The following is a 15,567-nucleotide window of genomic DNA, read 5'->3' on the forward strand; positions in this document are numbered from 1 at the left end:
TCAAAGCTCTTTTATTGATGGGCATTTTCTGTAGTGCCTAGAGCTGCTCTTTTAGCTCTCTGTGGGCTCCTGGGAGCAGAGGAGCTGGTGGGCATCCTCTTTAGACCCCTCTTCAGAATAGTGAAAGACACTTCCCACATAAACTAAATTCAGCTCTTTAAAGCTCTCCTCAGAGGTCATGATTTTCAAGCGTATTATATTCTTGATGCATTCATCCAAGCTCTCCCCATTACCTCTCTCTTTCCTAAATGTGCAATCACCGACTAAGCAGCTGAGGTCTCTTTAGCACCAAGGAGAACAAGTAGCTCCCATGGATCACTGAGAGCAAGGCTGAGACTGGACTGGCTCACCATAGCGTTAACATTACCAACTTCCAGTTTTTCCACGGTGCCAGCTGTGCCATCTGAAAGGATGATTTTGCCTTTGTGCATTAGTTTTTCTCTTTCCAATGAGCAGCCCATTCCACCTGTCTTTATTGAATTTCAGCTTGCTGACTTTTGACATTTATTCAGTTTGTGAAGATCGTTTTGAATTCTCATCGTGTCCTCCAGAGAGCGCACAGATCTTGCCTTTCCTTCTGCCACTCTGTTCTGTTCCAGTTTCAGTGGCAAGGGCTGAGGATCTCATTATGGTTTGGTAGCTGTGACTGGCTGTTTAACACCCATACCATCTGTTAGTCCAAGATGCTGCATAACATGATAAACAATTAGCAAAGCAACTGATAACTCCTCTCTTCGAAAACTTTTTTTAACACTGCTCATCTTCTACAGCCTTATCTATGCTGTCAGAAGTTCAGAGCTGTGACTCAATACCCCTGGTAGCAGCACTGGAAATTGTAATACAGATTTGCTTACTGCTCCACCCATTAACCTTATTTTGAAAAATATTTTCATGTTCAAGATCTAGGATCTATCCACCTTAATTTCTACAAATGTCTTAGAAATTAACAGACAAATCTTCAGCACAGTGAAGAAGAAATTTCAGCCAGTGTTCTACCTTTTTTCTGCCAGTCAGTTCACTTTCAAAAGAATAGAAATTAAAACCGTCCTACTTTGAAAAATATTTTACAGAGCTTTGGTCAGATTTTGCTGCTTGCCTTACTTACTCAGCCTGGGCTCTCTTCCAGCTGAATGAAAGAAGTTTGCACTTCTTTGCACACAGCAGTGAAACTGAGAAATGAATCTTGTTCCTCAAGATTTACTTTGATTTGCTTGGCTTTCAGAAGCTGAACGTGAATTTCTTAAACGAGTAATCTGTTGACTATTATGCAGGCATAAGGAACTTAATACATGGGGTATATATGGTTTCCTAATAATACCCTCATTACTATGCAACTCCGTGCTTGTAACTATTAAGTGCTTTGCCTGTGTCTACTCAACCAAGTATCTGAGAAAAAAAATTTCATCTTATTTATGCATATTCTGTGTAACAGGGATGCTATTCGATGGTTAAAGGAAAAAAAAAAGGCTCATCTATAGCCCTAAATAATAACCTCATTATTTTCATTTGTACATATGGCAGCTAAACTGTTGTTTGTGTTAAAGACTCAGGAAAACTAAATGCTTACTGATTCCTTTGATTATATTCTACACTTAACTAAGCACAAAGCATTGAATTTGAAGAGATACAAATATTAATTATTTTCTCTTATTAATTTGCTGAAAGTAAAAAGTTGCCTTTCAGCTGTCTGTAGACTCCCCCACAAGAAAGATTCTTGGGACTGTTACTTAATCAGTCCTTTTTTTTCTGAAAAAGCGCCCCCAAAAATTTCAGATTGATGTTCATATTTCAGAATAATGAAATACATCATTTACTTAGAAATTTTAATAGGAAAGATGCCTCCCTCCCAGTAAAGCCATTTTTAATATCAGCTGAATCACAACAAATTTATTTCTGCCTGTAACTTAAGTCAAGATCTGGATCTGGATATAGAATTTTTAATCTGCCTCTTTCTCTCTATTCCCACCTGGATTTAGATAGCTAATGTAATGTAGTTCTTAAATTTTTATTTAACACCTTTCACCATCACTGGTGAATATTCAATGTCTGGACCAACAGGTTAATTATCTTTTGCCTCAATTTTTTTTCTCCTTGAAATTGTATTTGAAAGTCTTGTAGAAGTTTAGACCTAGATCTTGGGAAGTGAGCCAAGCACACTGCTGCTGGCATTTCTTTACAGCCAACACTTGCAGAAGTAAATGATAAGCATGGTACTCGGATGGAAGGAGCTTTGATCATGGTCAGCAAAGAGGAATTAAGGAGAAAGAGTCCTAGGAAACATGGCCCTCATTCTGAATGGATGTGCATTAGTCAGTTACAAATGGCTGCCAGGTGACAGCAAAATGTCCCAAAATTAAAACCTCGTAATCGCTGACCCACCAAGGAGTAAGACAGGTGTGTATACTTGGTACAGTTTATGATGGCCACAAACTAGGAGGAACTCAATTATGTTGTCAGCGGTGTCTCTGATTTCTTTCTCTGAAAGAAAAATACACCCCAGGCCCATAAAACTCATTTGGAACTTCAGATCTCTAAAAGCCTTTCCCTCTGAAAGTGAGATAAATGTGTGGACTATTCCATAAGTACCCAGCTCTCAGAAATGAGCTTGGTCTGTAGAAATAGCTCTGCTACTATTCTGGGGAAATGATGCTGTGCCAACCATCTGTTATGCCAGAGGGTTAGCAAGGATGGGAAAAGAAGCTGAACCAGGCATTATTTAAAGGAAAAAAAACCCAAACCACACCACAAAAAATCAAACCATATCCCTTAGATTGCAAAGTATTCCAGGAAAAGCTTGGCTCTGGGTATTTGTGTTCATCCTTTAGACAGCACTACTGTATAGATGAGAATGATGATAAAGGAGAGGTAGAAACCCTTCCCTTTGATGCGCAGAGTGGGGAGAGGTGGCAGCTAGCTAAAGGGGTGAGGAGCATTTTCCCTGGAGATCAGCACATTGTGGGAGAGGACTATGTCCACACCCGTTGGATATTGCACATAGAAAGATGGGTTTGAGCATTTATATATTATAATATTATACCCTGCAACAGCACTGAAATTCAGGCAAGGGCCCTTTGTCAGCGCAGGCTACATTATGGGCTACCTGCTCCTGTCTTCAGTGGGGTGGCACTTGGCCTCAAGCCCCGGATGAACCCCACCGATGTGCTCTGTGGGCTCTTTCTCCGCAGCAGACCCCTCCGCTCCATCCCTGCGGCTGGCAGATGGGGACGGCCGGTGCTCGGGCCGTGTTGAGCTCTATCACAACGGCAGCTGGGGAACGGTCTGCGACGATGCCTGGGAGCTGGCGGATGCCAAGGTGGTGTGCAGGAGCCTGGGGTGTGGGGAAGCTCTGCTAGCTGTGTTGGAAGCCCACTTTGGTCCAGGCTCCGGGAGCATCCTCCTCGATGACGTGCAGTGCAGAGGGGATGAAGACAACCTGTGGGAGTGCTCCCACAGAGGGATCGCTGTCCATAACTGCCAGCACAAAGAGGATGCCAGCGTCATTTGTGCAGGTACGTTAGCACATCTCTCGTAAACTATTGCTTCGTGAGCAAAGCAAGCTTGCCTGCAGCTAAAATTTTGATGCACAACTTGTTTCCATCAGTGGAATTAAACTGGGGTTGTTTAGTCTGGAGAAGAGGAGGCTGAGGGGAGACCTCATCGCCCTCTACAGCTCCCTGAAAGGAGGGTGCAGAGAGGGGGGATGAGTCTCTTGAACCAAGGAACAAGCACCAGGACAAGAGGCAATGGCCTCAAGCTGCGCCAGGGCAGGGTCAGACTGGCTCTTAGGAAGTATTTCTTTCCAGAAGGGGTTGTTGGGTGTTGGAATGGGCTGCCCAGGGCAGGGGGGGAGTCCCCATCCCTGGAGGGGTTGAAGAGTCGGGTTGACCCAGTGCTGAGGGATCTGGTGGAGTTGAGAACAGTCAGTGTGAGGTTCATGGTTGGACTGGAGGAGCTTCAAGGGCTTTTCCAACCGAGATGATTCTGTGATTGTGTAATTGTTTCAGGCATGAAACCAAGAGCTATGAGAATTGTGTTTTACCACATTTTTTCTTTTTGTTAACTTACGCAGTTTATTCACACAGGTTTATGTTCAACTTTTAATTTTAACTCTCAACTCCTTTAGCTACCTGGAATATCATTGTCAGTCTTATATCTGATGCATTTCCTCCTCTATTACCTGACTGCTTTTTGTATTACTATTTGAATTACAATTTTGCGTCATCACTATTATATTTCAGTCCTCCTAGTCCTGATTTCCCATAAATTATGAACTATGACTAGTAAATCAGATTTCCTTTTCTTGTATTTAGTAGGAAATTATTTTTAGTAACTTCCCCTAGGATTTTTCCAAATCAGTTTCAATTTCTTATTCTGACTGGAATCATGTGTGCAGTTGGAGAGCCCAAGTCACTGCAGCCTCTGTGTGGCCGGTGACACAGCAAGTGGTGGTCCACAGATAAAGCTCATCCATGAGCCTGAAATGACCGAGGTGAAGCATAACTGGCTGAAAGAGGTTGTGGGTGAGACCTGGCACAAAGAATGCTGGTTTACAGCTTATCCTGGGGATACCTTTCCCTGAGGAAAAACCAAAGCAAATTTTAATAGAGTTAGGTTTTTTCATAAAGACCTTAAGTGAAGTTAAACACATGACACAAGCAGACATGTCTCTTTGGTGAGTATGTCCCACACCTAAAACACTTGAAGATTACACCTACAAGGTAACAGTAACCATTAATACCTGACATTTAAAAATGGGTTTGCACCTTCTCCTTTTTGGTGATGTGCTTCCAAAGTTGAATGGTTGCTCTTTATCACTACTGCTTTCTTTTTTTTCTCATATAGTACCTGAAGAACATTATTAAGCATCCTCTGTAGTAAAACTAGAAATTCACTTTTCCGTTTCCTTTCCTAGAGCCAGTTACTCCCCCGTTCACAACAGAGCCAGTTCCAGCTGGTGAGTTCTCCCTAGATGGGTCTTGCAAAGCTTTCACAACTGATATATGTTATATAGGAGCTTAAGCACTGGTAGGAAGGCAAAAATTTTACAGGTAAAAATTTCAAAACAAGTAAATGTGTGTAAAATGAGTTCCTGAGATACTTGAGGTTTATCTAAGAGTTTTGCTGTTAAAGACTACTGGTATCAATAGGAATGGTTGTGTTAGCTACAGACATATACATCAGAGCCTGAAAGAGAAAAAGCATCTTTATGTTTACTCCCAGGTGTACATGGCACACTATGAGAGTAAGGCTTTATGATAGCTGATGAATGGACACAATGTGGCTTGTTACACTACAAAAAGGACATTGAATTACTCGAGTGTGTCCAGAGAAGGGCAACGGAGCTGGTGCAGGGTCTGGAGCACAGGTCTGATGGGGAGCGGCTGAGGGAACTGGGGGGGGTTTAGTCTGGAGGAGGCTGAGGGGAGACCTCATGGCCCTCTACAACTCCCTGAAAGGAGGGTGCAGAGAGGGGGGATGAGTCTCTTGACCCAAGGAACAAGCGCCAGGACAAGAGGCAATGGCCTCAAGCTGCGCCAGGGCAGGGTCAGACTGGCTCTTAGGAAGGATTTCTTTGCAGAAGGGGTTGTTGGGCGTTGGAATGGGCTGCCCAGGGCAGGGGGGGAGTCTCCATCCCTGGAGGGGTTGAAGAGTCGGGTTGACCCAGTGCTGAGGGATCTGGTGGAGTTGGGAATGGTCAGTGTGAGGTTCATGGTTGGACTAGGTGATCTTCAAGGTCTTTTCCAACCTTGATGATTCTGGGATTCTGTAATACGATTATTTTCATGGTTTTGCCATTTTCAGTGCAACACAACAAAGTTGGCTTTTGCTCTTTGATAAATGCACCTGGCAAGCCCATTTCTGAGGCTGACAAGTGCCCATGCATTTCCCTCTGCTTTTCCAAGACATGTCCCTGAGACTGGTGAACGGAGGGGACATGTGCTCGGGACGCCTGGAAGTCTTTCACAATGGGAGCTGGGCAACCATCTGCGATGATGGCTGGAACATGCAGGATGCCACGGTTGTGTGCAGGCAGCTGGGCTGCGGACCTGCTGTCTCAGCCAATATCGAGGCATTTTTTGGGGAAGGCACAGGAGATATTCTCCTGGACAACGTGGCGTGCGCAGGGGATGAGTCCTCCCTGGAGCAGTGCTCTCACAGGGGGCTGGGCACACACGACTGCTACCACAAGGAAGATGCTGGTGTTATCTGTGAAGGTACTGACCTTTTCCATTTTCTTTAACATGAATTAAATTTCCTAAGCCATGCATGCAAGCCGGTATGGGTGAAAGGAGGAGCTTGGCACAAGGCGGGAGCCACTATGGGAACAGGGACCCTTGGCAGTGGCCATGCAGGGAGAGGAGAGGCCGATGAGAGCCAAGAAGGATAGCCAAGGGCACCCTGGTCACGGGTGGGACCAGCCCCCACAGGCTCCACACATCCTGAGGCCATTCCATCCTTCCAACAAGGGGATTCCTCTACCTGGGTCTGAGGGAAGCAGAGAGGGAAAAGCGGGGCTATAGGCATTTTCCTCCAAAGAGGACCATCAGTAGGTTTTGGCAGACCAACCTGGAATCTGCTTTTGGGACAAAGACTATTTGCCTAAAAGCCTCAAAGTACTTGTGTCAGACTTGCAGTTTTATAAACGTATTTTCTTCTTTTTATGAATTTGTACTCGTTTTCAAAGATCTGCATCATATTTATGTGAAGTTTATTGGGGAAAATTAAGAAAATTCCTGCCAGTTGAGGATGCATAAGGAAATTGTTTTGATGGAGGTTCTGGCACTAGATGAATGTGGTGTGTCTGATCCTAGACATCAGTGTAGGCTGGCAGGCCACTGCATCTTTGTGGACTCAGCTGTTTCTGCCCAAGAGAAACTGAGATCCTATAGGGAAGTGATACTCATGGTGTGCTGTCATATTGTATTATAATGATATAATGAATAACAATAGCCGTGGCACTTATATATTCCTGAAAAGCGATAAGGCTTCTACTACCCCTCTGAAGAGGCCCATATTTTCACTTTGATTTTATTTTTATTTCTTTTCCTCTCCCCTTTTTCTGGTACCATGCACTGTTCTTAGTTGATGGTTACTGACAGATAATTACAATGAATATTTGAGAAACAACTGCAACGAATCATTGACATGCTCTACACAAGCTGCAAGCCCCAGGAGAAGCATTTAAAGAGAAATCACATTCAGACTATCAGCCTGCATTCCTAATTCACTCAGTCCTGCTCAATCCACCATAGTCTGCACACTGCAAACCATTTCTCCTCTGATCCATCAAGAGGCTGTATTGCAGCACAAGACATACTTGCTTAAACAATTTAGTAATTTACAGAACAATATGTTTGTTTCTCAACTAACCTTCCCAAGCTGCAGGTAATTTATTTAATTTAAAAAGGACTTCCGGGTGGCTCATCTTCCAGGCTTTGGCAGATCTTGCAGTGGTGGAGCTACTTCACTGCAAACAGCAATTCACACTAGATTTCAGCCTGGGTGAGAAGGCAGGACAGAAATTATACCTGTCCCCACCAGGTTTGCTTCTCTGCCCCACTGTCGACAGATGTACTCATTGCACAGGGTGGCAGCGAAAACAGCGAGGCAGAAACACCAACAGCGAGGCAGAAACACCTGCAGCCTTCTCCAAGGATTCGGAAAGCATCACCTCAGTCACGGTTCTGGGGAGAGCCCTGACTGTGCAGCTGCTTGTCTCGCCTTATAACTGAATGCATTGATCTGGCTTTCCTTCTTTTGATGTTTTTTATTTTGTCTCCCAACAGCCCCTCCAGAGCCTACCACACCTGAAGCAACAGGTATAGAGTACTTCAGTGTTCACTTATTTATCTCAGGTTTAGTCTAATACAACTTGTCCTGCAGCAGAGCGCAAATTCCCCTGGACTTCAGCAGCGCTGAGCTGAAATTTGTGTTCCCTCGGAGGTGAGAGAGCCCTTAGCTCATCATCAGCCCCAAAGGTGCTCAGGTGAACACAAACTGCTGGTGGGATCTGTGGACAGAGGGGTCCTGCTGCACTAAGCCCTTTTGCCTCTGTGGAGATACACACAATCAGACACATGGTTTCCACCCATCCTCAAGGGCGGTGGAAATACCACAAGCTGGTTTACACATATGTTAAATTATGGGGTAAACTGCTGTAATCTAGCTGGATTGGGGATATCATTATACCACGCCTAATTACACCTAAATTATAACATTGCTTTGCTTTGTCAACCTATGCTTTGCTCACTTTGTATTGGAAAAATTACTGAATTGTGGCTTTTATTTTCTCTTTGACAGTCCCGACCGAGACCACAATGGCTGAAACACCAGGTATTTACTTCTGGTCACTTACTGAACCGAGGTGAGCAGAGGTACTGTCAGACCATGAGGAACAGCAGGAGCCCTGGCTCATGCAGTGCTCCCAGAATGAGTTGAGGAATTAACTGCCAGGCACTCACATTTTCAGTCTCAATTCAGGATTTAGCAGACTACCTGTCTTCCTGGCAAGGCAACACTGGATGCCAGAGCCGTGCCCTGTCCAGCTGCATTATTTGTTTCCCTGCCCAAGCTCAGGGTCTCGCTGTAGGGTTTTCCAGGGGTGATGCACACCATCGTGCTGGCTGTGTCACCGCAGAGGGTATGTTCACAGCTGTATGCAGCAATACTTGGGCTACGTTCAGCCATGTAGCCAAGTATTTCCTGCTTACTCACATGGCTTCATGTGATATTGCAAGCAGCCAAGGCTGCTTCTATGGGTCTCAGGGCAAAAACATACCTTTAAAATGCAGACAATATTTGATGTCATCGTTTCTTTCTCACAGTAACAGTCTCTACTACTCCTGAACCAGCAGACGTTACCACTCGTAAGTAACACAGCGTTACTCTGGCTTACATGCTTAGTTGTCTGCCCCAGTTCTGATCATGTATTGACTGGCTCCCTGTCTCCACTGTGTGTATAATCTCATGGATTTAACCATTAGCTCCAAGGGTAACCCCAATCACCTCTCCCTTGGCTTCCATACACAACAAAGGAGGGAAAGGGGCTTGGTATTGGTACAGCGGAAACACCTGCACTGATGAAAGCACTAGGGAAGGGGAAACCACTGGGGCAGACACACTACACTGATACAAATTCAGATTTGCACTTGATCATCCCACTCCAAGAAGCCAGCCTTCTGCGCCTCCCACAGCTGCATCCCCATCACTGCACAAACCATGCTGTGCTTCTCACCGGAACGGCCAAGTTCAACACCTGAGGAGGCGGCAGCACGGGCCTCGCCACCGTCGGTGCAGCGCACAGCACTGCTATGGGCACTGCATATTAGAAACAAAACTTTATGTCATTGTCCCCCAGCACCCAAACTGTTATTTAGCAAACACCCCACAGGTTTCCAGAGCCTTTCCCGCGGCAGGTCAGCAGCCTGTCGGAGGCCATGGCAGAGGCAGCCTTCATGGGGACGTGTTTTCCTCCCACCAAGGCTGCTCATGCTCCGGGCAGACTTTGCTAATTAACCCCTGCCCTGGGCAGCAGCAGCATCTTCTGATCGCCACTTGAATGAGACCTGCATGTCTCCTGGGGTTTGGGTACCTCGCGCCTTTCCAGTGCTGGCACAAGGGCTAACCTGCAGTTTTGTTTTCTCTCATGTCTCGGATCAGCCCCTGCAGAAAACTCAACACCTGAAGCAGCAGGTATGTATGACTTTAGCTTTAGTAGATTTGGTCTAATGCTTGATCCTGGAAGTAAACTGATTCGCTCCCCATTAACAGTCCTTGCCTTGCTCACACAGTAATGTAACAGTTACTGAAGTGTGGCTTTTTCTTTCTCTTTGACAGTCCCGACTGAGTCCACAACGGCTGAAAAACCAGGTATTTATTTTGGTCATTTATTGAACCATGGTGAGCAGTTTACTATTTTTCATGTAAGTCATCAATCTATTTAAAACATGAACACTTTAATTTCATATTTTCTTTTCTCACAGTAACAAACTCATCCACTCTATTAGTCTCTCCAACTCCTGAAGCAGGAGCCATTACCACTCGTAAGTAATGCAGCATTACTCTGGTTTATGTCCTTAGTTCTCTATCAAAGTTGTGATCTGATGATGTGTTGGCATGGCTCCCTGACTCCACTGTGTGCATAATCTCATGGATCTGGTATTTATCTTCAGGGATAATTCCTTTGGTTTGCATATAAACCAAGGGATGGAAAATGCTCTTGGTATTGATATGGAAGAAATACCTGCACTGATTAAAGTACCAGGGGGAAAGCACTGGGCCAGACACACCACACCAGTATAAATTCAGATTTTCATTCGATCATCTCATCCCAAGAAAGTCAGCCTCCTTGTGCTTTCAAAGCCCATTGGAAGCTGAGTCAGTGGGACTCCTGACACTTTCAGTGGTATTTGGTTTGAACCTTAGTTTTCTACAATGGGATTTATCTTTTGAAAAATCTAAAACTGCAGGTTCTGCTCATTAACTGAAAATATTCTGCCTCAGATGCTTAGGTAGCAGACTAAGGTTTTCTTTTAAAGTCTGGCTCTATCAGCTACACATCAGTAAAGGCACTCGCTTGCCTCAGTAAAACATACATACCTGTGTTGACAACATACAGGAAACTGAACTTCAGATGTAAAGCATGCATTGGAGCATGGGCCTATATGCCTCCACAAAGGAATAAACAGAATTAAATCTTGTTCCCGTTAGTGCTAGTAATATGTCATCTTTAGTACTGAAGCCCCTACACTTTTCTTAGCATGAGCCCTTTTTCCATGACACCTCTATTACTCAGAACAGTTGCTACTAACATTTCCTAGTCTTAATGCATTCAGCTGGTTACAATGCATATTAATTGATTAATTTCCTTCATTCGGTCTCACTTATTTTCTTTTTTTTGCATTAAAAGCCCATCCAAAACCAGACCCAGCAGCTATAAGCCCAGGTAAGGTATTCTCATTCTTTCTCTTTAATGACTTCTCCTCACCAGGGCAGTATGTGCTGGGTAAGAGACGTGAGCTGGGAGAGCCTGGCAGCTGAATGTCAGAGGGTATCCGAGTGCAGAAGAAAGGGGGGAGCGGGAGAGGCCAGGAGCAGGCAGAGAGCTTGGGGATGCCACAGCTTACCCAGGGACCGCACACTGCTGATAGAGGGGCTGGCAGCCCAACCATCCTTGGCAATAAGCATCAAGGGGATGAGCTGGCCTATGTCTGCACCATTTATGAAAAAAACACATTTAAAATACCCGCCCATAGCCTGCCCGGCTGCCAGCCAGTCAGTGACCATGTGCTCTGGAGGGCTCACAGGCAAAGAAACAGCTCATTATCATGGTGAGCTCACCCTCTTCCCTCCAGAGAACAGACGGATGGACAGCAGTAACTTGTGTAACCTTGGGTTAGTCATAGGAAGGAGTAATGAGCTTTCGATGGTACACACCATCAAACGAAGAGAAATTAATTTCCTCTCCACTCAGTCACTATTTCCAGGTCCAGCAGCAAGGCCCACATTTGCATTTGCAAAGCATACTAGGATTTAATGCATGTTGCATTTTACTCTATGCTTATGTATGGTTTATTAACATTACATTTCTTCATCTCCAGAAAACCTTCATTATCTGCCTCAATACATGCGGTTGACGATACTAAGATTCTTAACTGGCCTGTGCCAACCAAGGACACCCGGGATGCAAAGTGTAAAATTACAAGGGTAAATATTTCATGCACATGAGGTGTCCCAGGCAAACTGGGGCACCCCGAATGTGGTTTCACACCGGGTTCTTACACCCTTCAAATGTTCAGGTACAACACAATTTGACTAATCACTCACACTACAGATTACCAATCATACTAAAACTTTGCCAAACAACTCTACTTCTGCAGCATTCTTGCTGCCTGTCTATTGATTCAGATGTCCCTGGAGTCAGTCTTGCTGGAGTTACTGATCTATGACACCAGGTGATGCTGGGAGGGTCTCAAAGACATGTCAGAGGGGCTGGGGTGCTGGCATTATCTCGGCTGTCCGGGGGAATCCTTCCTGGAGAGCTCTAAGCTGCCACAAGGAAAAGTCCTTCTTTCCAGGGCTGGGTTGTCCTTTAGTTTGTTTTAACTAAGCCTGGACAATACCAGATTCTCCAGTAAAATTCTACTACCTCATTATGTTACAGTTTATAATGTGAACTAATATGTATTAACGAAACTAATACACTTTCATCCTCTAAAGACTGATTGATTTAAGAGTTAGGGAAGGGAATTTTCATAACAGTGTCCACCAGAAGACCCTACACCAATGCCAGAGGCTACCATGCAGGGAACAGACATGAGCAACCCCCGATGTAGGCCTGGAGTCAACTCCTGTTTCACATGCCATACAAGATGCTGTAACACAAGAAGGCTGGTAGGGACATATGAGTTTGAAATTATCACATGCTAAAACATTATCAAAATTATTTATGAAAATAATATTCAAAAATATTTTTAAAGATTGCTACTGGATGATGCCACCCTGCGGGTTTGTGAATGCCAAGAGTCAGGAAGTTGACATGGAACATCCACAGCATAGATGAACGTTATATTAACACAACAACAAAATTACGTTTCTGAAAGTTCATTATTCTAAATTATACGATATAATCAACCTTCCCTGTTTCACACACTTTCCTGCCCCACTTCCCTTTGATAACCTTCCCCTGTCAGGTCATTTTGCACGTGGCTAAATGTGACCAGAACAAAGAAACTCTGCAAGAGGGTTAAGTACAGCTGTGACATATATGGCGATGGTGTATTCACTCCAACATACAACGGAGAGTAGAATTTAACGAGCTGGGCAGTAGCATGCTCACCACAGCGAGGAAACTCCCAATAAGCTTTTGCTGGCCAGGAAACAGTCAGGCAGGGAAGGGTTGGCCTTCCTCCATACTCCTTGAAACAGACCCTCCATTCTGCTCAGCTGCCATTCCCCATGGGTTTTTTCCCCTTTAAGACTTTCTACCTCTCCACATTGTTGTTTTCCCTCTTGAGTCCTTGAGCTACTAACTGAACCCAAATGAACTACTGTTGATTCGTCAGTAATTTCACCTCTCTTATCTTGCATGGCTCTGCAGACTTCGTCACAACTTGGCAATGTCCTCAGCTGGGACCTGCAGCTGGGCCATCCTGGGGGGGCCAGGATTCTCCCAGCATGGACAGCTGAGTCGTCACCCCTTAGTTTGTCTGACTTTCTAGAGACATCCAGAAAAAGCTCTTAGCCATACTTTGCAGGTCTAAACTCATAGTCCATCAAACCACGACCTATTCCAACACAGCAGAAGGATCCATTTCTAGCACCTTCAAAAGCAGAAATACAAATTCTCTGGCCAACCTCCACTGCAAAACACACAGAAATGCTGGTGCCCAAACGATACTCAGTGTTACAGAGTCTCCATACCAGCAAACTCCATCTAGATGATTTATTGTCAAGTTTGCCTTTTATGATTCACCATCTTTTTCAAATTTGCTGAGGGCTTCATCATACTATGTTCAGCCAAACCAGGATTTGTTTGTTCATGCTAGCCTCTACTGCACAGAGCCAAATCTGTGCTATTTACAGACACGTGTGTGGTCTCTCCAAATCCTCATGACTTTATGACGGTGGCATCTGATTTAGTCAGAAGACAATAAGGAAAATCTCTCAAAAACTATTTCCAAACAATTACTCACATGTGATTGACTTCATACAGACAACAACAAATACATACACCAAAGATACATAGTCCTGAAACACATTTAAGTTACCTGCTTGCAAGAAGCAGTAGGATTTTAAGTGAACTAGCTATTAGGACAAAAACACAGTTTTCTTAGTTGGCTTTTTATGTTTAATTCACCATAATATTCTGCTAGGGAAGAAGAATTGGTATAAATTCCCAGAAGGTATTTCACAAATCATATAAAAAATTTAGAGAAGGATGAAGCATCTGACTAAAGGGGTTTTGGCTGATCTGGTATATGGAAATGTTTCTTCATATCTCTTCAGAAATTTTAACATTGAAATAAAAAATAACTTTGGAGAGGTAACAGGCCTACACAGTAACTCTTTTTCACATACTCAGAATTCCATCAGGTGCTTTACATTTATACATTTACATACATGTGTGACATTTATATATGTTGTGTTACATATTACACCACCATAGAAATTTTAATTCCATATAGTTGCATCTGCGTTTAGGAGTTCTGTGCTGTGAATTGTAATTAACTTCACAGTTAGAAATTTCTGAAGGAAAGTTTCTTGTAACCAATGAAACAAATGGGCTTAGTGACCATGTCACAATTTTTGTACAACAATTATATGTGGGCTTTTTCCTTTTTCTTTTCTCAGGTGTGTAAGGGTCCCAACCTGTAGGAACTACTATTCACCAGGCCAGAGGATTGTCCAGTTCAGGGGTCCCACCTCCTCAGGAGTTTGCCTACGGTGCCAAATACTAGGGTGCAACAGTTACCACAGTTATCCTTCCCAGCGCTACCAGGGCTATATCATAAGAGGCAAAAGAAGCACAAGTGACCGTGTTATTACTATTATCATCCCCAAACAGCCCCAATAATGCTTCTTCTGACTGTAACATTATGTTGATCACTTACATCCATGATCAGTGTGTTGCACATTTGCTACTGATTTCTAAAAATACATTATACTAGAGGGTGTAAATCTAAAGGTATTTTAATCTCAACTGTACTTGTGTTCCTTAATTTCAGATATTTTGAATCTATATTCCAGATTTGTAAAACCCTAAACTTCAGTAAATACTCTCAGTGACAAAAAGTGGATCAGTTGGCTGATTTTTCTCATCAAGACTTTGTTTCACTCTCACAGTTCTTCCAGTTCTCCCCATTGTACCAAATAGCTCAAATACTGAGCATTTAAAGATTAACCTGCCTCACAGACACACACATCACATGCTGCTTTCTGAGCTCACAGAGACATAAACCAAAGGATAAGCATCCCTTGTAACCAGCACTGTCTGAGCAATTACCTTAAATATGAACTCAAATATTTGCAAAAAATACTGTACACGTACTGAGGTATAATCTCTGCAATACCTATAAACTATTATAATCTTTCCATGTATCAGGTTTTATTACTGGAGATTAGAACTATAAAAGATTGTACATCTAATCTTACTTCATTATAAGCATTTGCTTCATCCTTTTTCTTTCAGTATCTTTTCAAATGATATCACTTTAAGTCAAGAAAGCATTTCTGCATTTTAATGTTAAATTGTCCTGCTTGGAATGCCTTAGTGGGAAAAAAAATGGAAATTAATAATTTTCACTTCATAATAGAGAAAAATATCTTGCCGATTGCAGAACTGTACAGGACTACAGCAGTCATCTCAGGGAAAGAGATGGATTAAATTTTGATAATCTGGTGAATTTGACCTGAGTGTGAAAAGCATCTTTAAGGCCAATGCTCAATTTCCATATGGCGAGTATGTGCAGATTACTCGGTCTCACAATGAGATGTCCTGTACTGAGTGAGGATGCCTAGTGTCTAATGGCTGTGCCACACAAGACAACAAAAATCCACTTTTTTCAG

The 15,567-nt window shown here is 43.5% G+C and overlaps 2 protein-coding genes across 2 annotated transcripts in view; one reads left to right on the plus strand and one right to left on the minus strand.

The window, feature by feature from the left end:
- Positions 1-7,701, plus strand: part of LOC141926224 (scavenger receptor cysteine-rich domain-containing protein DMBT1-like) — a 69,346-nt gene extending 61,645 nt beyond the window's left edge. The window contains 3 exon segments of the mRNA XM_074831650.1: positions 3,147-3,528; positions 5,917-6,215; positions 7,571-7,701. Of these exon segments, the coding sequence (XP_074687751.1) occupies positions 3,147-3,528; positions 5,917-6,215; positions 7,571-7,701 (812 nt within the window).
- The window catches only part of C7H10orf88 (chromosome 7 C10orf88 homolog), a 37,730-nt gene that overhangs the window by 2,150 nt on the left and 20,013 nt on the right, over positions 1-15,567 (minus strand). The gene's annotated exons all lie outside the window — the stretch shown is intronic.

Source organism: Strix aluco, chromosome 7 (genome assembly GCF_031877795.1).
Source record: "Strix aluco isolate bStrAlu1 chromosome 7, bStrAlu1.hap1, whole genome shotgun sequence".
Lineage (NCBI taxonomy): Eukaryota > Metazoa > Chordata > Aves > Strigiformes > Strigidae > Strix > Strix aluco.